The sequence below is a fragment of the Ascaphus truei genome, chromosome 3 (assembly GCF_040206685.1).
Source record: "Ascaphus truei isolate aAscTru1 chromosome 3, aAscTru1.hap1, whole genome shotgun sequence".
Lineage (NCBI taxonomy): Eukaryota > Metazoa > Chordata > Amphibia > Anura > Ascaphidae > Ascaphus > Ascaphus truei.
This window is the reverse complement of record NC_134485.1, coordinates 431,251,122-431,275,671: the sequence shown is the minus strand read 5'-3', so window position 1 is coordinate 431,275,671 and position 24,550 is coordinate 431,251,122. Positions and strand designations below refer to the sequence as shown.

Here is a 24,550-nt window from a genome sequence, read left to right as displayed (position 1 = left end):
TGTGTATAGAGCTGCTGTGTTGTGTGTGTGTGTGTGTGTGTGTATAGAGCTGCTGTGTTGTGTGTGTGTGTGTGTGTGGGCCGTCACTCCGCCTCAGGCCAATGAGAGGTGTGCGGGGGCGGGCGACCCAAGGGACCAATGAGATTTCCCCTAGGGACACCGGACATCCAGGCAGGCAAACATACAGTGCTTTCACTAATATAGTATAAAGATGTAACGCTCAGGTTATAATCTCAGGCACACGCCGCAGTGCTTTCAGTATACATGTAACGCTCAGGTTATAATCTCCGGCACATGCCGCTGTGCTTTCAGTATACATGTAACGCTCAGGTTATAATCTCAGGCACACGCCGCAGTGCTTTCAGTATACATGTAACGCTCAGGTTATAATCTCCGGCACATGCCGCTGTGCTTTCAGTATACATGTAACGCTCAGGTTATAATCTCCGGCACACGCCGCTGTGCTTTCAGTATACATGTAACGCTCAGGTTATAATCTCAGGCACACGCCGCTGTGCTTTCAGTATACATGTAACGCTCAGGTTATAATCTCAGGCACACGCCGCTGTGCTTTCAGTATACATGTAACGCTCAGGTTATAATCTCAGGCACACGCCGCTGTGCTTTCAGTATACATGTAACGCTCAGGTTATAATCTCAGGCACACGCCGCAGTGCTTTCAGTATACATGTAACGCTCAGGTTATAATCTCAGACACACGCCGCTGTGCTTTCAGTATACATGTAACGCTCAGGTTATAATCTCAGGCACATGTCACTGTGCTTTCAGTATACATGTAACGCGCTGATTATAATCTCAGGCACACGCTGCTGTGCTTTCAGTATACGTGTACATGTAACGCTCAGGTTATAATCTCAGGCACATGTGGCTGTGCTTTCAGTATACATGTAATGCTCAGGTTATAATCTCAGTCACACGCCGCTGTGCTTTCAGTATACATGTAATGCTCAGGTTATAATCTCAGTCACACGCCGCTGTGCTTTCAGTATACATGTAACGCTCAGGTTATAATCTCAGGCACACGCCGCTGTGCTTTCAGTATACATGTAACGCTCAGGTTATAATCTCAGGCACACGCCGCAGTGCTTTCAGTATACATGTAACGCTCAGGTTATAATCTCAGGCACATGCCGCTGTGCTTTCAGTATACATGCAACGCTCAGGTTATAATCTCAGGCACACGCCGCTGTGCTTTCAGTATACATGTAACGCTCAGGTTATAATCTCAGGCACATGCCGCTGTGCTTTCAGTATACATGCAACGCTCAGGTTATAATCTCAGGCACACGCCGCTGTGCTTTCAGTATACATGTAACGCTCAGGTTATAATCTCAGGCACACGCCGCTGTGCTTTCAGTATACATGTAACGCTCAGGTTATAATCTCAGGCACACGCCGCTGTGCTTTCAGTATACATGTAACGCTCAGGTTATAATCTCAGGCACACGCCGCTGTGCTTTCAGTATACATGTAATGCACAGGTTATAATCTCAGGCACATGGTCTGCATTACACTGAAATCCTTCTTCACAGGAAGGAGGACTAAGTCCCAGAGCCCAGCATGTGATTAATGACGCTCAGGAGCAGACTTGATAGAGCAGCACATGGGTGTCTGGAAACCGCCGGTCTCTTCCCCTTTCTGCTTTGATATAAAATCTATACTGACTAATACCGTGGCAATAACACAAATGTACATCACTGGTTTCTTTACAATATGCTCTCTTGTAATGTGCCCAGGTAATGTGAGTATGTAGCTGTATTACCTGGGATTGCACATCCCACCAGCACAACGCTCACGCAAAAGGGAGCAACTATCTAACTTTCCTATGCAGCTGTTCAGCGAGGCCTGCGGGGTCCCCCTCCCACACAGTAACAGTACTGCCCCCTGCGGGGTCTCTCCCCCCCCTCCCAGTACTGCCCCCTGTGGGGTCTCTCCCCCCCCCCCTCCCAGTAACAGTACTGCCCCCTGCAGGGTCTCTCCCCCCCTCTCAGTAACAGTACTGCCCCCTGCGGGGTCTCCCCCCCACTCCCAGTAACAGTACTGCCCCCTGCGGGGTCTCTCCCCCCTCCCAGTAACAGTACTGCCCCCTGCAGGGTCTCTCCCCCCACTCTCAGTAACAGTACTGCCCCCTGCGGGGTCTCCCCCCCACTCCCAGTAACAGTACTGCCCCCTGCGGGGTCTCTGCGCACACAGATTATACTCCACGGACGTTTTGTTAAAAGATGACTGGCCCCGTGCCTCATTGTTTGAGATCAGGGCACAGGTCTATGAAATGCACTTTACAAAGGTTCAGGATAGAATTCTTCACAGAAGATAGGAGAAAGCCTTCTATGTGAACAGAGAATTTGACAAAGCGCACTAGCTGCGTGAAACGCGTAGGAGGGAGGTATGGACGCTGCTGTTCTACATTTATGTCACTAAAGCTTTCTAGTTTTGATCCTGGGTGAATGGAGTTCTTCTTGCCAACCATTGCTGCTGCTCCGGATACCACCGCATTCATACTGTATGCTATTTCTCCGCTTGATGACATCTGATCCAGGAAGCGCGGCTCCGAGGGAACGTGGGAGTCCTCACTACAGCCGCAGGAGCTGTCTGCACGCAACCGGCACGGCTACTGAAGGATACTAACATAGCATCACGGAGAGGGGCAACTACAAACAGAGGTTAGTCTCCCTCCCCATGCAAGGCGACCCTCCGCCCCTTTATTTTCCCCATTTACGCCATTACTCTATATTAATAAGATGCTATGTGAGCAAAATACCCAGCAGCACAGTCACTCTCTTGCAGAGGGTGGTGCGTGCGCATGTGGGGCAGACACCGAGCTAAGCTGGAAGTATTTGTCACTTCAGCTATACCCCATAGGACTGAAGGAGCAGTATAATAACAACATCGTTCCTGTCCCACCTTCCAGTACTTCCTGGACAAGTTACCCAATTATCTGAGCATGCTTCTCACCCCCACTATACACAGCACTTATCTCCTTAGATCTGCCACCAGAAACCTGCTTATAGTGCCATGTTTCAATAAAGAATCTGGTCGCCCTCACATCTCGCACCGATCACCCCCCTGCTGGGACAATTTACCAGAGTCCCTCAAATCCGATTCCTGTCCAAGTTCCTTCAAGACTTCGGCTGTTTCTCATTGTAAACATGTTTGTAACTGTAAGTAGTAATGCGTTCTGCTCAAGGATATCTTCTCTATACTCCTTTTGTGCCTAAAGCCCTCTCCCGCCTTAAACCTTTCTCACTGCCTGCCCCACACCTCTGGAATACCCTTCCCCTGTATATATGACTAGCACCCTCCCTCAATATCTATCTATCTTCAAAGCTGCTGTTTTAAAAAAAATGTTCTTCCGCTCAATATGTGCGTCAGTACAATCTGCACACTGACAAGTGATTAGCTAAGTTGCCGATCGATCCATTCTCCTGTAATCGATCGCTGAAGATTCGGCTCGGGGGTTCTGTAAATCACAGTTGGGGCTGCAGAAGATTCTGTGGGGAAGATCATGTGACCAGGCAGGTACTAGATACAATTGGTGCACTGCTAGAGAGAGGGCATCGCTCAAGAGCCAGAGCCTGTCTCAGAAGGGGAAAGGAGATGTGACTTTGTAAATGGTTTCTATAGAAACAAAAATGCTTGTTACATTAGAATACATTAAAAATGTCTTTTAAAGTTTTTAGTTTTCTGTACATGCTACAAGTATTTTCTCATAGTACAGAACTGATTTTTTTAAACACACGTAGGATTTTGCTTGAACTGCAGACCCATACTGTAATCTTAGCTGCATATATTGTTAGAGAGGGTCCACTCCAATCTGTTGTACATGAGTACACTCTTTCTCTTTGTTCCCCTTATCATATTGCCATTATTTGTTCTGAGAACCCAGCTGAACCTATGAGATTAGAGGATGTTTTCTATATATGAGAAGGATCTCTCCTGAGGAGCCCAGCCCACCCTGATGGAGTGGGCCCTCTGCAACTATATATTCAGCAAAGATAACCTACTCTGCTTGATTTAAAGTGTTATCCTGTAAGTGTATTCATATTCAGCTGGTATCACCTATTGATGCTATACAGAGCACTCCATGTCCTGTTTCTGCCTGTCTCTCCTGTTCCAGCATTACACGGACTTCTCTCCCTGAGTAAGAGTTTGGGCAGCTGCAGGAGAGTTACATTTATTTAGTTTAGATTGTGCATTATATTTGTGTTTCCTGTGGTTTTAGTGTTTATCACTTTGCGCAGTTCTGTTTTTCTCGCCATTTGCTCTTCCCATTATGTGTTATTTGTATTATTTGTTATTTAGAAAATTGTCCCGTGTATTACTGCTATGTAAATGAATGGCGCGATATAAATAAAGACATACATACATGTTGTCACCTTTACTTTATACCCAGGACATACCTGAAAACGAGAGGTAACTCCATGTATTTTATAAAATAAACATGGCGGCTCCAAGCTGCCATCTTCCGAACACGGCGAGTCCCAGCCTCACCTAACGTGGGCAAATCCCCTCGTCTCCCTCCATCACCCCAATAAAGCAGCAAGTTACAGAGGAGGGGGCCGCCCCAATTACATTTACAGGGCCATGTACCCGTGTTCCCGACGCACTGTTAACACGGAGAGCGCGGTTCCACAATGCTGGGCGTGCGCTCTGCACCAGAAGAAAGCTGCAGCCTCGATTCAGAAGACTTGCCCAGCCAGAGAGCAGAAACCTGTGCCAGTTCTCAGCCGTGCGGCTCACAGAGCGTGGCCTGAGCTGGGACACAGGGCATTGTCTGTGGGATGCAAAGCAAAAGGAAGAGGCAGTGGGGGGCGGAGAACGCGCACGCCGGATAACAAAGCATCCCCCAACTCAGCGAGGGGGGGGGAGGCGGCAGGCAGCTGCCCTTGCCCTGGGCCATTCAAGGGCATGCCAGGCTGGACTGCTGCATGTCTAGGCAATTAACACTTTCTCTGCCACCGGGGTCTGCAGTACATTGAAGGGTTATACTCTAGCTCAGGGGCGGGCAACTCCAGTCCTCAAGGGCTACCAACAGGTCAGGTTTTCAGGATATCCCTGCTTCAGCACAGGTGGTTCAGTCATTGACTGAGCCTCTGATTGAGCCACCTGTGCTGAAGCTGGGATATCCTGAAAACCTGACCTGTTGGTGGCCCCTTAGGACTGGAGTTGGCCGGCCCTGTTCTGGCTCATAAAGCAGCTGACTGGAGGGGGAGGGGAAGAAGCGCTTACTGCGGCGGCTGCAACGTCTCTGCTGTATGTGCCCTCTCCCCTCCCCCCACATCAGGCAGGGTAACGTGTGGGGGGAGGGGGGTGGTACATCGCTACCCCTGCTGTATGTGCTCTCTCCTCTCCCCCCACATCAGGCAGGGTAACGTGTGGGGGAAAGTACATCGCTACCCCTGCTGTATGTGCCCTCTCCCCTCCCCCCACATCAGGCAGGGTAACGTGTGGGGGGAGGGGGGTGGTACATCGCTACCCCTGCTGTATGTGCCCTCTCCCCTCCCCCCACATCAGGCAGGGTAACGTGTGGGGGGAGGGGGGTGGTACATCGCTACCCCTGCTGTATGTGCTCTCTCCCCTCCCCCCACATCAGGCAGGGTAACGTGTGGGGGGAGGGGGGTGGTACATCGCTACCCCTGCTGTATGTGCCCCCTCCCCCGCCCCCCCCCCACATCAGGCAGGGTAACGTGTGGGGGGGAGGGGGGAAAAGTACATCGCTACCCCTGCTGTATGTGCTCTCCCCCCCTCCCCCGCGCCCCCCCCCCCATATCAGGCAGGGTAACGTGTGGGGGGAGGGGGGAAAAGTACATTGCTACCCCTGCTGTATGTGCTCTCCCCCCCCCCCCATATCAGGCAGGGTAACGTTACTCTGACCCAGTAAACGGGAAGGCTCTGTAACGGCAGGGTGCGGAACGCGCCGGGCAGGGATACGCGGCCTGATGCACACGGTTAGGGAAGCGCGCCTTTCATCCCATTCTAATTTATTTTAACCCCTTCCTTCCATGGAGGACTGCAATGCTTGTCTGACACTCTGCTTTGTTGTAACGCCAGCGCTTGGGAGAGTAATTAAGTAATTAGCGTATTAAAGCGGCAATCCAGCAGCACATGTGTATTTATTTAAACCTTGGAGTGAAGCCGGGGATCTCTGGAACTGAACCCCTTTCACTTCAGCCCCGGGACGCCCTGCCTGCGCAGATACTTACCTCCGGAGGGCTGCCGGCAGTAGGGTTCACATTATGGCCGCTTTTCAAAGCTCCCGCCAATAGGAAGCCGTGATGTCATCCGGTGCAGCTTCCTATTGGCCCAAGTGACACGGGAGCTTATAAAAAGCAGGAGATACCGCCGCCCCCATTCGGAGGCACGTATCTCCGGAAGCAGGGGACCCCCAGAGCTGAAATTAACGGGGTGCAGCTCAGACCCCCGGCCTCAGCCCCGTGTTTCCCCCTTGGATTGCGCATTTAAGGAGCACGTTGAGAAAGATTACAGCTCCGCTCAGATAGCGGGCCAGGGAGGATCCAGCCGACAAAAGTGGCGCTATAAAGAGGTCATGTTACTGTATCCAGGAGACCGTGAAACTGGTCACATGGACACCTCTTACAGCACCGGTACCCCGGATCCTCTTACAGCACCGGTACCCCGGATCCTCTTACAGCACCTGTACCCCGGATCCTCTTACAGCACCGGTACCCCCGGATCCTCTTACAGCACCGGTACCCCGGATCCTCTTACAGCACCGGTACCCCGGATCCTCTTACAGCACCGGTACCCCGGATCCTCTTACAGCACCGGTACCCCGGATCCTCTTACAGCACCGGTACCCCGGATCCTCTTACAGCACCGGTACTCTTACAGCACCGGTACCCCGGATCCTCTTACAGCACCGGAACCCCGGATCCTCTTACAGCACCGGTACCCGGATCCTCTTACAGCACCGGTACCCCGGATCCTCTTACAGCACCGGTACCCCGGATCCTCTTACAGCACCGGTACTCCGGATCCTCTTACAGCACCGGTACCCCGGATCCTCTTACAGCACCGGTACCCCGGATCCTCTTACAGCACCGGTACCCCGGATCCTCTTATAGCACCGGTACCCCGGATCCTCTTACAGCACCGGTACCCCGGATCCTCTTACAGCACCGGTACCCCGGATCCTCTTACAGCACCGGTACCTCGGATCCTCTTACAGCACCGATACCCCGGATCCTCTTACAGCACCGGTACCCCGGATCCTCTTACAGCACCGGTACCCCCTATCCTCTTACAGCACCGGTACCCCCTATCCTCTTACAGCACCGGTACCACGGATCCTCTTACAGCACCGGTACCCCGGATCCTCTTACAGCACCGGTACTCCGGATCCTCTTACAGCACCGGTACCCCAGATCCTCTTACAGCACCGGTACCCCGGATCCTCTTACAGCACCGGTACCTCGGATCCTCTTACAGCACCGGTACCCCGGATCCTCTTACAGCACCGGTACCCCGGATCCCCTATGTGAGTCCTGAGGCGAGATCTGCACAGAACGTCTTCATTCAGTTAAGGGCTTTTAACGAGCACCGCTGGCCTACAAGTGAAACCGAGATGAACCAAATAAACAAAAATATATATTTATCTAAAAAAAAAAATCAAAAAAAAATTTTTGGCTTTAAAAAACCTGATCCCCTTTTATTGAGGCCAAAATCGACGTAAAAAATAAACAACATAAATAACTTGGGGGACCAAAGATTGGGAACGAGTTGTGCCCCGGCAATCAGTAAAGGAAAACGTTGCATTACTTACACACTAACGGTTTGCACAGAGAATTTACCAGCAAGGATCAAGCCCACAGGAAAATACCTTGCAACAATGTAAAGCACCGGGTCGCCGGGTAACAGATCCCCGGTAATCTCCCGGTAATCTCCCGTGATCTCGCCTCCAGGCTGGGAGCCGGGCAATACGCCAGTCTGTGACGTGTCTCCAAGGAAATGAGCGCTGCCGTTTCCTCCGATGCCATAAACTCTCAAACTTTGCTTTGCTGCAACTACATGCATACCGTGATTTATACCGCGCCCACAGTGTGCTCAGCGCTTCACAGAGACTATGCATACAGGGAATTATAATACAATAAGTGCAGCCAACAGAAAAGGAAATCCCTGCCCCGCAGAGCTTACACTCTAACGTCATGATATGCTTATTTTGTTGTTATTATATACAGAGACATTGCATGCACTGGAGCCCCTGCCGGCCCGGGGAAGCTGCCGGCCCTGCGAGAGAGGACGGTGGCACATTGCATGCACTGGAGCCCCTGCCTCCCAGGGGAAGCTGCCAGCCCTGCGAGAGAGGACGGTGGCACATTGCATGCACGGGAGCCCCTGCCTCCCCGGGGAAGCTGCCGGCCCTGCGAGAGAGGACGCTGGCACATTGCATGCACGGGAGCCCCTGCCTCCCCGGGGAAGCTGCCGGCCCTGCGAGAGAGGACGGTGGCACATTGCATGCACTGGAGCCCCTGCCTCCCCGGGGAAGCTGCCGGCCCTGCGAGAGAGGACGGTGGCACATTGCATGCACGGGAGCCCCTGCCTCCCCGGGGAAGCTGCCGGCCCTGCGAGAGAGGACGGTGGCACATTGCATGCACGGGAGCCCCTGCTGCCCCGGGAAGCTGCCAGCCCTGCGAGAGAGGACGCTGGCACATTGCATGCACGGGAGCCCCTGCTGCCCCGGGAAGCTACCGACCCTGCGAGAGAGGACGCTGGCACATTGCATGCACTGGAGCCCCTGCCGCCCCTGCGAGAGAGGACGCTGGCACATTGCATGCACTGGAGCCCCTGCCGACCCTGCGAGAGAGGACGCTGGCACATTGCATGCACTGGAGCCCCTGCTGCCCCGGGAAGCTGCCAGCCCTGCGAGAGAGGACGGTGGCACATTGCATGCACGGGAGCCCCTGCCGCCCCGGGGAAGCTGCCGGCCCTGCGAGAGAGGACGGTGGCACATTGCATGCACGGGAGCCCCTGCTGCCCCGGGAAGCTACCGACCCTGCGAGAGAGGACGCTGGCACATTGCATGCACTGGAGCCCCTGCTGCCCCGGGAAGCTGCCGGCCCTGCGAGAGAGGACAGTGGCACATTGCATGCACTGGAGCCCCTGCTGCCCCGGGAAGCTGCCAGCCCTGCGAGAGAGGACGGTGGCACATTGCATGCACGGGAGCCCCTGCTGCCCCGGGAAGCTACCGACCCTGCGAGAGAGGACGCTGGCACATTGCATGCACTGGAGCCCCTGCTGCCCCGGGAAGCTGCCAGCCCTGCGAGAGAGGACGGTGGCACATTGCATGCACTGGAGCCCCTGCCGCCCCGGGGAAGCTGCCGGCCCTGCGAGAGAGGACGCTGGCACGTTGCATGCACTGGAGCCCCTGCCGCCCGGGAAGCTGCCGGCCCTGCGAGAGAGGACGGTGGCACATTGCATGCACTGGAGCCCCTGCCACCCCGGGGAAGCTGCCGGCCCTGCGAGAGAGGACAGTGGCACATTGCATGCACTGGAGCCCCTGCTGCCGGCCCTGCGAGAGAGGACTGTGGCACATTGCATGCACTGGAGCCCCTGCCACCCCGGGGAAGCTGCCGGCCCTGCGAGAGAGGACAGTGGCACATTGCATGCACTGGAGCCCCTGCTGCCGGCCCTGCGAGAGAGGACTGTGGCACATTGCATGCACTGGAGCCCCTGCCACCCCGGGGAAGCTACCGGCCCTGCGAGAGAGGACAGTGGCACATTGCATGCACTGGAGCCCCTGCTGCCGGCCCTGCGAGAGAGGACAGTGGCACATTGCATGCACTGGAGCCCTGCCACCCCGGGAAAGCTGCCGGCTGATTTATTCTCTCCGCTCCCTGCCATGTGGCCTCCATTCTTTGGTGAAATTCCTAACACAGACTTGGAGCCGAGAGACGGGAAGAATGGTCGGGATCTGGGCCACGTGAGAAGCAATGAATCGTGCAGGGCCCACAGAAAGTATGCCAAGTGTGGGGGGGGGGGGTGGGGGGAAGAGGGGGGAGAAGGAAGAGGGGGAGGAGGGGAGAACTGAGAAGCTGTCCGTAGTAATGTAGTCCCGGGAGGCGGTGTGTGCTCACACATCTGTTACACTATTGCCAGGACCTCTTGTATGTGTAAACCAACAACCAGACACAGAGTAAGATACGGGGTGAAAAAAAGGGACACAACCCTCCACAGCAAATGGAAATCTCACGTGAGCACATTCACGTGTCCCAGGCAGGTCTGCAGCCCTGACTTTCCCCATTATCTCTTAGCACACAGTGCCTGCACTGCAGCCAGGGATTCTGGGTACTCACATGCAAATGAGCACTCACAGTAAACTAATAAGACATTTCCTAACGCTGTCATGCCCCCTAGCCGCCTGCAATATCTAAACGAAACGTGCACGCACGGTGCTGTGCACACGCCCGCGCGCGCACTATAGAACAGCCCTTACACGTGTGCTGCCACCAATCGCCTATATCATGTACCATGTGACACACATCAGTGTCGCAAAGTAACTCAGAGGGGATCTGTGGAATAAAGTGAAAGCGCTCAGGCATGTCACACCTTCCACGTTTGCTTCACAGTGAGGTTTTCAGATCCTGACCCAAAAACCTTCCCACAAAAAAACAAGCGGAATAAAAAAAGGCCACAGAATCCACGGGAAGGTGCGGCGATGTTTGGGATCACAAGACCACCAGCCTAATGTCTAATGACCTCACCTCCTCAAATCCCACATCCAGGCGCCTCGTTTCCTTTCCTCTGTGGCACACACGGCACTTCTTTTAACCAATTAATCTCAGCAGATGCGATCAAAAAGTCAGTTATCAACAATATTTAATGAGTGATTATTTTTTCTGTTACCTTTATTACCGAAATCCAACGTTAAATAACACTATGTATGTTTCAAAGCGCCTACGATTCCACAGGGAGAGGCCCTTATAATTAAACCAATGAAATAAAGTAGTCAACAGTGCTTTTATTAGGCGACTAATTATTTCCAATGCAACGTTAAGTTCTCGGCTCCAAGTAACCATTTCCCTGCAGCTACAAGGAAGAGTGAGCACTTCCAGCACCCAAACGTCAGGCTGCGGGCACCTCGCTCAGTCAGGTCGGAGGAGCCGACACTGTGTGTTTAAACATAAAGATGAAACAGACCTGGAACGGTTTCAAGGATGACAAATCCAAAAGCGTGCGTTGCACAACCGCTCTATTAATAGCCGCGACACTGCCACCCGCATGGACACGCGTGGGGAGGATTAGATTGGGAAACGGAAAGTCGCTCAGCACTTAATTACTAGAAGTGGAAATCTTGTCTTGCAAAGCCATGAAGAGCGTCTACAACAAAATACCACTTCTGTGTATGACGCAAACAGACAGGCGCACAGATACACAGGCGCACAGATACACAGGCGCACAGATACACAGGCGCACAGATTCAGACGCACCGATACACAGGCTCACAGATAAGGCGCACAGGCGCCAGATACACAGGCGCACAGATGCACAGATACACAGGCGCACAGATGCACAGATACACAGATACACAGGCGCACAGATGCACAGATACACAGGCGCACAGATACACAGGCGCACTGAGTGCATCCATAGTTAGAGAACCGGTATAGTGGCATGTGTGCAAATTGTATGTGCTAAAGAGGCAGAAGAAAGGTTTAGCTGAGGATTACATTTGGCTGATGACTTTCAGATGTACAGAGTTTAATGATGAAGGTCGTGTCATCTCCAGTAACCACCCTGGGTGAATAGCAGGACAGACACTGCATACTAACAGTTTGTAAGTGGGGGCAGAGGGAGGACAGTATTAACAAAATGATTCGGAGGCAATATGACACCCTGCAGGGAGGGGAAGTTTCCATGGGAAATAGCTGCCTTCTGTTAAAGTGACTACTGGCAGAGGGTCACACTGTGAGCCACAGGTCACTTCCCCTTCCGTGGCAAAGCCCATTACAGGGCTGCAGGTGAGAGATTACCCAGGAGCCCGCACTATTTATACTTCCCCTGCCCTCTCATAGTGTTACCCCCATTACAGAGCTGCAGGTGAGAGATTACCCAGGTACTCGCACTATTTATACTTCCCCTGTCCTCTCACAGCGTTACCCCTATTACAGAGCTGCAGGTGAGAGATTACCCAGGTACCTGCACTATTTATACTTCCCCTGCCCTCTCATAGTGTTACCCCCATTACAGAGCTGCAGGTGAGAGATTACCCAGGTACCTGCACTATTTATACTTCCCCTGTCCTCTCACAGCGTTTCCCCTATTACAGAGCTGCAGGTGAGAGATTACCCAGGTACCCGCAGTATTTATACTTCCCCTGCCCTCTCATAGTGTTACCCCCATTACAGAGCTGCAGGTGAGAGATTACCCAGGTACCCGCACTATTTATACTTCCCCTGTCCTCTCATAGTGTTACCCCCATTACAGAGCTGCAGGTGAGAGATTACCCAGGTACCTGCACTATTTATACTTCCCCTGCCCTCTCATAGTGTTACCCCCATTACAGAGCTGCAGGTGAGAGATTACCCAGGTACCCGCACTATTTATACTTCCCCTGCCCTCTCATAGTGTTACCCCCATTACAGAGCTGCAGGTGAGAGATTACCCAGGTACCCGCAGTATTTATACTTCCCCTGTCATCTCATAGTGTTACCCCCATTACAGAGCTGCAGGTGAGAGATTACCCAGGTACCTGCACTATTTATACTTCCCCTGCCCTCTCATAGTGTTACCCCCATTACAGAGCTGCAGGTGAGAGATTACCCAGGTACCCGCACTATTTATACTTCCCCTGCCCTCTCATAGTGTTACCCCCATTACAGAGCTGCAGGTGAGAGATTACCCAGGTACCCGCACTATTTATACTTCCCCTGCCCTCTCATAGTGTTACCCTCATTACAGAGCTGCAGGTGAGAGATTACCCAGGTACCCGCACTATTTATACTTCCCCTGTCCTCTCATAGTGTTACCCCCATTACAGAGCTGCCAGGTGAGAGATTACCCAGGTACCCGGACTATTTATACTTCCCCTGCCCTCTCATAGTGTTACCCCCCTTACAGAGCTGCAGGTGAGAGATTACCCAGGTACCCGCACTATTTATACTTCCCCGATCCTCTCATAGTGTTACCCCCATTACAGGGCTGCAGGTGAGAGATTACCCAGGTACCCGCAGTATTTATACTTCCCCTGTCCTCTCATAGTGTTACCCCCATTACAGAGCTGCAGGTGAGAGATTACCCAGGTACCCGCACTATTTATACTTCCCCTGCCCTCTCATAGTGTTACCCCCATTACAGAGCTGCAGGTGAGAGATTACCCAGGTACCTGCAGTATTTATACTTCCCCTGCCCTCTCATAGTGTTACCCCCATTACAGAGCTGCAGGTGAGAGATTACCCAGGTACCCGCACTATTTATACTTCCCCTGTCCTCTCATAGTGTTACCCCCATTACAGAGCTGCAGGTGAGAGATTACCCAGGTACCCGCACTATTTATACTTCCCCTGCCCTCTCATAGTGTTACCCCCATTACAGAGCTGCAGGTGAGAGATTACCCAGGTACCCGCACTATTTATACTTCCCCTGCCCTCTCATAGTGTTACCCCCATTACAGAGCTGCAGGTGAGAGATTACCCAGGTACCTGCAGTATTTATACTTCCCCTGCCCTCTCATAGTGTTACCCCCATTACAGAGCTGCAGGTGAGAGATTACCCAGGTACCCGCACTATTTATACTTCCCCTGCCCTCTCATAGTGTTACCCCCATTACAGAGCTGCAGGTGAGAGATTACCCAGGTACCCGCAGTATTTATACTTCCCCTGCCCTCTCATAGTGTTACCCCCATTACAGAGCTGCAGGTGAGAGATTACCCAGGTACCCGCACTATTTATACTTCCCCTGCCCTCATAGTGTTACCCCCATTACAGAGCTGCAGGTGAGAGATTACCCAGGTACCTGCACTATTTATACTTCCCCTGTCCTCTCATAGTGTTACCCCCATTACAGGGCTGCAGGTGAGAGATTACCCAGGTACCCGCAGTATTTATACTTCCCCTGCCCTCTCATAGTGTTACCCCCATTACAGAGCTGCAGGTGAGAGATTACCCAGGTACCCGCACTATTTATACTTCCCCTGCCCTCTCATAGTGTTACCCCCATTACAGAGCTGCAGGTGAGAGATTACCCAGGTACCTGCACTATTTATACTTCCCCTGTCCTCTCATAGTGTTACCCCCATTACAGAGCTGCAGGTGAGAGATTACCCAGGTACCTGCACTATTTATACTTCCCCTGCCCTCTCATAGTGTTACCCCCATTACAGAGCTGCAGGTGAGAGATTACCCAGGTACCTGCACTATTTATACTTCCCCTGTCCTCATAGTGTTACCCCCATTACAGAGCTGCAGGTAAGAGATTACCCAGGTACCCGCACTATTTATACTTCCCCTGCCCTCTCATAGTGTTACCCCCATTACAGAGCTGCAGGTGAGAGATTACCCAGGTACCCGCACTATTTATACTTCCCCTGCCCTCTCATAGTGTTACCCCCATTACAGAGCTGCAGGTGAGAGATTACCCAGGTACCCGCACTATTTATACTTCCCCTGCCCTCTCATAGTGTTACCCCCATTACAGGGCTGCAGGTGAGAGATTACCCAGATACCCGCACTATTTATACTTCCCCTGTCCTCTCATAGTGTTACCCCCCTTACAGAGCTGCAGGTGAGAGATTACCCAGGTACCCGCACTATTTATACTTCCCCTGTCCTCTCATAGTGTTACCCCCATTACAGGGCTGCAGGTGAGAGATTACCCAGGTACCCGCAGTATTTATACTTCCCCTGTCCTCTCATAGTGTTACCCCCATTACAGAGCTGCAGGTGAGAGATTACCCAGGTACCCGCACTATTTATACTTCCCCTGCCCTCTCATAGTGTTACCCCCATTACAGAGCTGCAGGTGAGAGATTACCCAGGTACCCGCAGTATTTATACTTCCCCTGCCCTCTCATAGTGTTACCCCCATTACAGAGCTGCAGGTGAGAGATTACCCAGGTACCCGCACTATTTATACTTCCCCTGTCCTCTCATAGTGTTACCCCCATTACAGAGCTGCAGGTGAGAGATTACCCAGGTACCCGCACTATTTATACTTCCCCTGCCCTCTCATAGTGTTACCCCCATTACAGAGCTGCAGGTGAGAGATTACCCAGGTACCCGCACTATTTATACTTCCCCTGCCCTCTCATAGTGTTACCCCCATTACAGGGCTGCAGGTGAGAGATTACCCAGGTACCTGCACTATTTATACTTCCCCTGTCCTCTCATAGTGTTACCCCCATTACAGAGCTGCAGGTGAGAGATTACCCAGGTACCCGCAGTATTTATACTTCCCCTGCCCTCTCATAGTGTTACCCCCATTACAGAGCTGCAGGTGAGAGATTACCCAGGTACCCGCACTATTTATACTTCCCCTGCCCTCTCATAGTGTTACCCCCATTACAGAGCTGCAGGTGAGAGATTACCCAGGTACCCGCAGTATTTATACTTCCCCTGTCATCTCATAGTGTTACCCCCATTACAGAGCTGCAGGTGAGAGATTACCCAGGTACCCGCACTATTTATACTTCCCCTGCCCTCTCATAGTGTTACCCCCATTACAGAGCTGCAGGTGAGAGATTACCCAGGTACCCGCACTATTTATACTTCCCCTGCCCTCTCATAGTGTTACCCCCATTACAGAGCTGCAGGTGAGAGATTACCCAGGTACCCGCAGTATTTATACTTCCCCTGTCATCTCATAGTGTTACCCCCATTACAGAGCTGCATGTGAGAGATTACCCAGGTACCCGCACTATTTATACTTCCCCTGCCCTCTCATAGTGTTACCCCCATTACAGAGCTGCAGGTGAGAGATTACCCAGGTACCCGCACTATTTATACTTCCCCTGCCCTCATAGTGTTACCCCATTACAGAGCTGCAGGTGAGAGATTACCCAGGTACCTGCACTATTTATACTTCCCCTGTCCTCTCATAGTGTTACCCCCATTACAGGGCTGCAGGTGAGAGATTACCCAGGTACCCGCAGTATTTATACTTCCCCTGCCCTCTCATAGTGTTACCCCCATTACAGAGCTGCAGGTGAGAGATTACCCAGGTACCCGCACTATTTATACTTCCCCTGCCCTCTCATAGTGTTACCCTCATTACAGAGCTGCAGGTGAGAGATTACCCAGGTACCCGCAGTATTTATACTTCCCCTGCCCTCTCATAGTGTTACCCCCATTACAGAGCTGCAGGTGAGAGATTACCCAGGTACCCGCAGTATTTATACTTCCCCTGCCCTCTCATAGTGTTACCCCCATTACAGAGCTGCAGGTGAGAGATTACACAGGTGCCCGCACTATTTATACTTCCCCTGCCCTCTCATAGTGTTACCCCCATTACAGAGCTGCAGGTGAGAGATTACCCAGGTACCCGTACTATTTATACTTCCCCTGTCCTCTCACAGCGTTTGTTTGTTTTTAAATCCCTTTTAGCAAGAAATACAAAGCAGTAAATGCAAAACTAACTTCAAGTGCCCGAAACATGAACTTAAGTGTCTGACAAAAGACACAACACCGACACTCACCTTGAATCTCTTGTCCTGCAGAACCTTCTTGATTGCCACCAGTTCCCCTGAGTCGCAGAGTTTGGCCTGGTAGACCACGCCGAAAGATCCATTCCCAATCACCTTGGTGTCTGTGTAGCTGACCTCTTGCTGCCGGTCAGGACCCTGTCCTGGGGTCGCCACCACTGTGGTCACTTTGCTGCCATCTTTGTCTCCTGGAAGACAAGGAGGGAGGAGGGGGAGGAAATGTCACACGGACGCCAGCAAAGCAATTGGGGGATAAAAAAAAAGATACACAATAATTACACCCACTTATACAGAAGACGTGGACACGGACACACGCAGGAATAGCCCAGACTGAGGCCTTTTATGGGAATTTAGTGAATCCTCCAAGAATGAGCAAGTTCCTAAAACCCCAACCTGTCCGATGGGCCCCAAACACACAAAGTATTATTACTATGCTGCGAAGTTTTTAATAAATTGTACAGCTTTTATTAAATATAAATAACAAGGATCCCTAATAGTATTTAGCGTCCCTTCTGTGTGGCAGGGCAAACCGTTCCTTTCATATATTCCTGTTTAAACCTCACAACAGGGCAGCGCTACCTCTGTAATAACGCAATCAAACCACAACTGCCCGCCGAGGGGAAAATGCTAATCTCTCCCTGTTCCAAAAGTGTTGATGTTCTTTTGAATCTTGAATCGAATTTCAATTAGATTTCATATTTTCCTTGATACATTTCTCAACTTGTTTTTGTCAGGTTGCCAAATAAGAGAACCTCTTCATGTGTCCGTCACAGCTGATAAACCCTGCACCCCAATAAAATGATATTCCCTGTCCCAATGTTCTAAAGCATTGAGGGGCCACGAGGGGCCACGGGTGGCCTGGGGGCTGCATGCTGCACTCTGGCTTCAGCTACGACCCCCAACCTCTGGATGCCCCAGCAGCCCGCTCTCCCCCAGTGTAGAGGGAGATGTTGCTGGGGTAGATGGTAGTGTCATGCTGCATCCTCAGCTGTTTAATGACAGGGCACAGATAGATACTGCCCCGCCCCGCTCCTCTCCTGTGCTAATCACTCGTTACTAGCGTAAGAAGCAGGACAGGATTCACCAGCGTGCCGGCATTATGCAGCCGCACTGAGCCACTGCTGCAACGCCCCTTCTGCGCATATATATATATATATATATATATATATATATGTTTATACACACACACACGTTCAATGGAGGTTGTCTATCCCTGTTCTAACCCTGCTGAAACACAAGGTGAGGTCTGTGCAGCAGGTGACAAAGTGCAGTGCCAAGTGACATCATTCTGTAATAATTCTGCATTCATTCCTAATACTGCATAACTATGTAACCATTACACTACATACATCCCAGGGAACCCGTGTCCTACAGAGCTGTGAGACCTATGTCCTTTAGTACTTCAACCAAAGGGAGATCTAAGCACATTCTATCTTACTGCTGAGACCACTGCCCCTGTAATAAGGCTAACCCCCCTTCCTCCCCCCCGACCTAACCCCCCTTCCTCCCCCCCCACCTAACCCCCCTTCCTCCCCCCCCACCTAACCCCCCTTCCTCCCCCCCCACCTAACCCCCCTTCCTCCCCCCCCACCTAACCCCCCTTCCTCCCCCCCACCTAAACCCCCCTTCCTCCCCCCCACCTAAACCCCCTTCCTCCCCCCCACCTAACCCCCCTTCCTCCCCCCTACCTAACCCCCCTTCCTCCCCCCCTAACCCCCCTTCACCCCCCCCCCTACCTAACCCCCCTTCCTCCCCCCCCACCCCCCATTAAAAAAGCACCAGGCAGCATTTATAATTGGCGGGTCTTCTGCAGGCAATGACTGTGTTAACTGAACTGTCCAGCCGTCTCCGTATTTGCTGTGGCAGACGGACAGCGCTCATGAAACCCACCTGTCTGCAATGAAAACACAATCTAGACGGGGTGGGACGAGCACATTAAAAACCGCGCCACTGACAGTGGGACAACCTTCATTTGCATAAAAACAAGACGCTGTCTGAGGATATAAACCCCTCTTCTTCACAGACTCACTGAGGCAGGGGCACAGATCGTCGCCCCAGCAGAATCTCCTCGTGTGATTGCGTCTCACACACGGGACATCTCGCTGGCGTTCAGAAGGAATAAATAGCCGGCAGAGGATGCCGACTGCTAAACCTCTTCGCATAAGCAGTGCAATGAGTTGCAAGTCCCTCTGACTTTGAAAGGGTTCATTTAATGACATCACTAAACAGCTGTGAGGCTCTAGCACTGATGGATCATTAAAATTCTTTGCACGGCCTTTCTTGTGAACATTTGAAACCACATTAGTGACAACTACAGCAACTGAAGAACAAATGGCCTACTAATGCCTTCTAGAATTCTGCAGGCAAAGGTGCCCCCGCCCCAAAGAACTAGCAATCTAATACGGACCTGCCCACGGTCACAAGAATTTGACAATAGGAGTGGAAACAGGAGCACCTACTTCCCAAGCTGTCTGCAGCAGGTCTGGCAGCATGCATGCTCCCTGGGGAGTAAGAGAGGGGTGCGCATACTGGGGGCCGCGGCGGGTACAGAGGGCCTGCACTCTTCCCCAAGGCATTAAAAGTAAATGCCGGGGGATCATGAGAGGCCTCTGCAACTTCACTTACCTAAGGAGGGGGGGAGGGGGGGAGGGGGGGGGGAGGCGCGAGCAGGCAAGGGGGCGCAGCGGGGAAAGTATGCGCACTCCTGGTCTAGGACATGTAAGCGTTGTGCCGCGACCAGATGATATCTGACGGCACTCACCTCGCCGCCTGGACACCTCTCTGCCGGAGGCGTCGCCACCAATGTAAGCCCTTAACCTTACCCTAAAAAACCCCAATACTGACGCTATCCCTAACCCTAAAAACCTTAACCCCTTACCCTAATCCCCTTACCCAAAAACTTAACACGAATACCCACATCATTAACTCCTCTAAATTAACGTATCTGAAATGACGACAAACCCGGTGAGAACGGGCCCTGGAGAAAGGAAATAGCGGCTGCGACATTGTGACCGCTCAGCGAGAGGTGCGTGTTACTCAGACCAAGGATGCAGAGGAAGGGGGCAGGCGGGATCGCCGCTTTAAGGCGATATAACGGATGGGCAAACTGCACGACTTTCTGGGTTTCTCGGCATTCCAGCTTCATGTTCCGTAAATCGCTTCAGAGAGACAGAGAGACCATCTAAGCAGCAGCCAAGCACTTCTAATATCACATACCGCCGCCACACATGCCATTACTTGCAGTGCCCGAGGAGACCGATGGCTTATTTGCAAGTGGTGAATAACAGGGTATCCACTTCTACACTAATATATATATATATATATATATATATATATATATATATATATATATATATATATATATATATATTTCATACTCATTCCCTTCCTCCCATTTGCCCCACCCCCCCTTACCCGGCATTTGGGATATTCACTGAATCTAGGAGAGGTTGTGACTCCCAGGAGTACACGTGATGAACGGGAAGCGTTTGCGCACGTCGTTAAAAGTAGAGCTGCGGCAGGACTCTGTAATCCATTACAGTCCAATTATCCGTGAACATCGGGATGGTAACAAAGACCCCAGATAACCGCGGGTATTTGTAAGAACACTTTAGCACAGTCACGTCTCAGACCTGTCCCCAATAGTCTCACAGCGTACAATGCTTCTTCTGTCGCCAGCGATACTAGGTAATGACAACAGGTATAAACCTATGGATCCATGTTAATGAAGCTTTGCCTTTAAAGAATACTGATATTACCCCCTAGGTGGGAAGCAGAGGGTCTCAGGGTTCATTTCAGCTCCAGAGATTCCCCCCAAAAAACAAGAGGTCAAACCATTTTAAAGTGGATAAGAAGCAAAAAGTGACACTATGGTCCAGATCCACATGTCCTTTGTCCCCATGAATGCTAAAGTGTAGCCCCCTTTTCTTGCATCTGGGCCTGCGGGTGCTCATTACATGTCATTACCCAGAAATCCTGGCTGCAAATGGAAGCTCTGTATGCGGGGTGATTATAGGGTAATGCAGGTTTTGGGACCTGACCAAGACGTGGTGAATGTGCGCATGTCTGTCCTTTATTGTTACAGGGGTTTTGTCACTTTTACACAACTTGTTTATGTCACGCGTGACTACACATGTGGAACTACTACTACAAAAGGGAGCAGTAAAGGCTGGAACGCATGTCAGGGTATTGGCTTTCACTCAGCGCTAGCGGGGACTTGGCCTAAGGCTGAGTCCATAGAAGGACAGGCAGCACTGAGCCGTGCGGACGCTCCGCGATGAGCCCAGTCATCCTCAATGAGGATGTCTTGAGAGGGGGCTCACGCGAGCGTCTGCAGGCGTGCTGAGGCGCAGGGATTTTCAGCCGACAGCAGAACCTGTTTCTGAGCGCGCTGTCGGCTGAAAACCTCCAATCAGAGCGAAGCAGCGTCAACCTCATGGCGCCGTGACATTGGTGCTTCGCGGGCTATTGGACCAGTATCGTCAGTGCCCCGCCTCCCGATCGCGCACGCTGGCTCGTCCGCTAGTTCATGCAATCGCTCCCGAATGTGCAGACGAGCCTCAGGGTCCGCACGGCTCAGCGTGGCTCCCCTCTATGGACGTAGCCTAAGGGGAAGCGACACTTGTCTTCTGTGTAAGACGCCCCTTTCATAACGTGTGCTCAAAGTACACTTCCAGCTTCTATATATTCATTTATATTGATCATACCAAGATGAAAAATGTGTGACATTCCAAAAAAGAAAAATGAAATAAATGGAGTGTGTATCCACGGCCCAGCCCACCATTACTTTGGCATTCCTGGTGGATCCTGCCTGAAGTTAGGTAGGAACCACAAATAAAATCACATTATTTAATAGTCCGGCATGTGCACCTCGCAAAACTGACACAGTAACTGAACACATTCTAAGTGGGGAATGGAGAGTTAGAAAGTGCAAGCTGAGAAGTCTGGGACACAGATAGGACAGCAGAGCCACGGGGTTAATTAAAGCAGTCCTGGAAATCACATCAATAGCTAACGAATATCTATCTAATACTAACCAGTAGTGTCAACTCTACAGAAGACCATGAAAGATATGGAGGTATTACCAATTGTACTTGGAGAGGCCAATAATTAAACCAGGCTCTGTTATACACGGTCACTAATTGGCTAAAATAAAGACGTAACAAACAGCTCACTTCAAAGCTAGAAAGAACATTTCAGTCTCCAATTCAACACAGCTGGAAATGTAACAGGTTGAATCAAGAAGACAAGTTGATTTACACTTTTTTTTTAAATTATTTTTTAAACTTTACACATTTTAAAATCCTTCCCTTTTTTTTTTTTTTTTTAAACCAACCCAATGAATGTTGGGTAAAATATCAGGACAAGCAGGAAATGTTCTGCTCCGAAGTCCTACCTGGAAAGATCAAAAGATGGTTGGGTCCTTTTTCAACATCTAATCTCCAACATCTAAATATGGCTACTCACTCTTTCAGTAATGCCGCTTATTGTACGTGAAAAGATGGCGAGCGTGCTGAAGTGAGGGGAGACAGCTGCTGGTCACTTATTCCATGGAGTGGTACAATGGTGATAGGATATTGAGTGACTCATGATATTAGTCACAGAGACACAGCTGGACGCTTCCTTACTTTTAAGCCTGGGAAAAAGAACCACACTGATACTTTGAAGTACTGGAGATAAGGAATAAGCAGTCTTTTTTTTTGGCTTGGATTTTTTCCTTGGACTCCCACGTATACTTTCATCACATGATGCGCGCGCGTTTCACGACGATGAGAAAATAAAGTACCAGGAGACAGAACAATGAACATTTGTACACCGCACACACAGTATTTCCTTTTGGGTAAGGAACCAGGCTGACGGCAGCACAGTATCTAGGAAAGACTACAATTTATGTAAACTTGGATCGAATCTGCTAAACGGCACATAAAATGTGATTGAATTGTTTATAGGTCATTATAAAGTAGTGTAAAAACATCCCTAAAGAAGAAACTGTAATGCTTCATCGGACTCTGTTTTTGTACAATGTAAGGTTCACAAATGCATTGCAGGCCAACTAATTCGCTGCCAGAGGGGCCGGCTATGCTGCCTATCTATGGTAGAGAATGCTTTACATCAGGTAGCAAGGTCTGTGGCATTCTGGGAAGACAATGGCTGCAGTTTTCCAATAATGTACATCCTGCATTGCACCCGCGGCCTGTCTACAGTCATCCGGCAAGGTGATGCCGGCAAAGCAATCCTTTTTTTTTTTTTGTTTTGGTTGGGGACCGACCTCTCCAGCACTGCGGTGGGGGCCCGACCTCTCCAGCACTGCGGTGGGGGCCCGACCTCTCCAGCACTGCGGTGGGGGCCCGACCTCTCCAGCACTGCGGTGGGGGCCCGACCTCTCCAGCACTGCGGTGGGGGCCCGACCTCTCCAGCACTGCGGTGGGGGCCCGACCTCTCCAGCACTGCGGTGGGGCCCGACCTCTCCAGCACTGCGATGGGGGCCGCTTTACAGCATGTTGATTATTGTATATTTAAGGCTGTTACACCTTTAAGGTGCTGCCACCCTAACTCTTCCCTTAAACAGTAACACAGGGTATCGCACTGCAGTGACGTTAATGGCAGGTAACATGGGAACGTACGAGACACCTCACATAACGTGAATCTCCCTGTAACAGGGACTCAACCCGTCTAAATAAGGCTTCAAAATAAGCCTGTAGTGGTCTGAGGAATCCAGCAGGGAGCTGGTTAATTGCAGCTACAGACAATGATCCAGTCTCAGCTAGCTAATCAGACCTCTATTCCAGGGCACAGCGGACCCTGGAACTCGCTGGCCCCTCAATGGACACCAACCAGACCCAGAGACTGGCACACAGAGCCCCAGCTTACAGGTACCTTTTAAACTTTGGGGTGATATGTTGGTACGGGGCTTACCTCCCAGCCCTGCAGATAGGGACTGGGGAAGTGAGTTAGCCCTTACAAAGGGATAGGCTGTTTTGTGAGAACCCATCAGCGTGAATCTCCCCCTCTGTGAGAACCCCACATCAGCGTGACTCTCCCCATCTGTGAGAACCCCACATCAGCGTGACTCTCCCCATCTGTGAGAACCCCACATCAGTGTGAATCTCCCCCTCTGTGAGAACCCCACATCAGTGTGACTCTCTCCCTGTGAGAACCCCACATCAGTGTCACTCTCTCCCTGTGAGAACCCCACATCAGTGTGAATCTCCCCCTGTGAGAACCCCACATCAGTGTAACTCTCTCCCTGTGAGAACCCCACATCAGTGTGACTCTCTCCCTGTGAGAACCCCACATCAGTGTGACTCTCTCCCTGTGAGAACCCCACATCAGTGTGACTCTCTCCCTGTGAGAACCCCACATCAGTGTGACTCTCTCCCTGTGAGAACCCCACATCAGTGTGACTCTCTCCCTGTGAGAACCCCACATCAGTGTGAATCTCTCCCTGTGAGAACCCCACATCAGCGTGAATCTCCCCCTCTGTGAGAACCCCACATCAGTGTGAATCTCCCCCTGTGAGAACCCCACATCAGTGTGAATCTCCCCCTGTGAGAACCCCACATCAGTGTGAATCTCCCCCTGTGAGAACCCCACATCAGCGTGACTCTCCCCCTGTGAGAACCCCACATCAGCGTGACTCTCTCCCTGTGAGAACCCCACATCAGCGTGACTCTCTCCCTGTGAGAACCCCACATCAGTGTGACTCTCTCCCTGTGAGAACCCCACATCAGCGTGACTCTCTCCATGTGAGAACCCCACATCAGTGTGACTCTCTCCCTGTGAGAACCCCACATCAGCGTGACTCTCTCCCTGTGAGAACCCCACATCAGCGTGACTCTCTCCCTGTGAGAACCCCACATCAGTCTGACTCTCCC

At 51.5% G+C, this 24,550-nt stretch overlaps 1 protein-coding gene across 3 annotated transcripts in view; it reads right to left on the bottom strand.

The window, feature by feature from the left end:
- GSK3B (glycogen synthase kinase 3 beta) overlaps positions 1–24,550 on the bottom strand; it is a 291,716-nt gene that overhangs the window by 187,839 nt on the left and 79,327 nt on the right. For all 3 annotated transcript variants that reach the window (XM_075592907.1, XM_075592908.1, XM_075592909.1), the window contains exon 2: positions 16,671–16,864. In XM_075592907.1, coding sequence (XP_075449022.1) covers positions 16,671–16,864 — 194 coding nt within the window. The remainder of the gene's footprint in view (positions 1–16,670; positions 16,865–24,550) is intronic.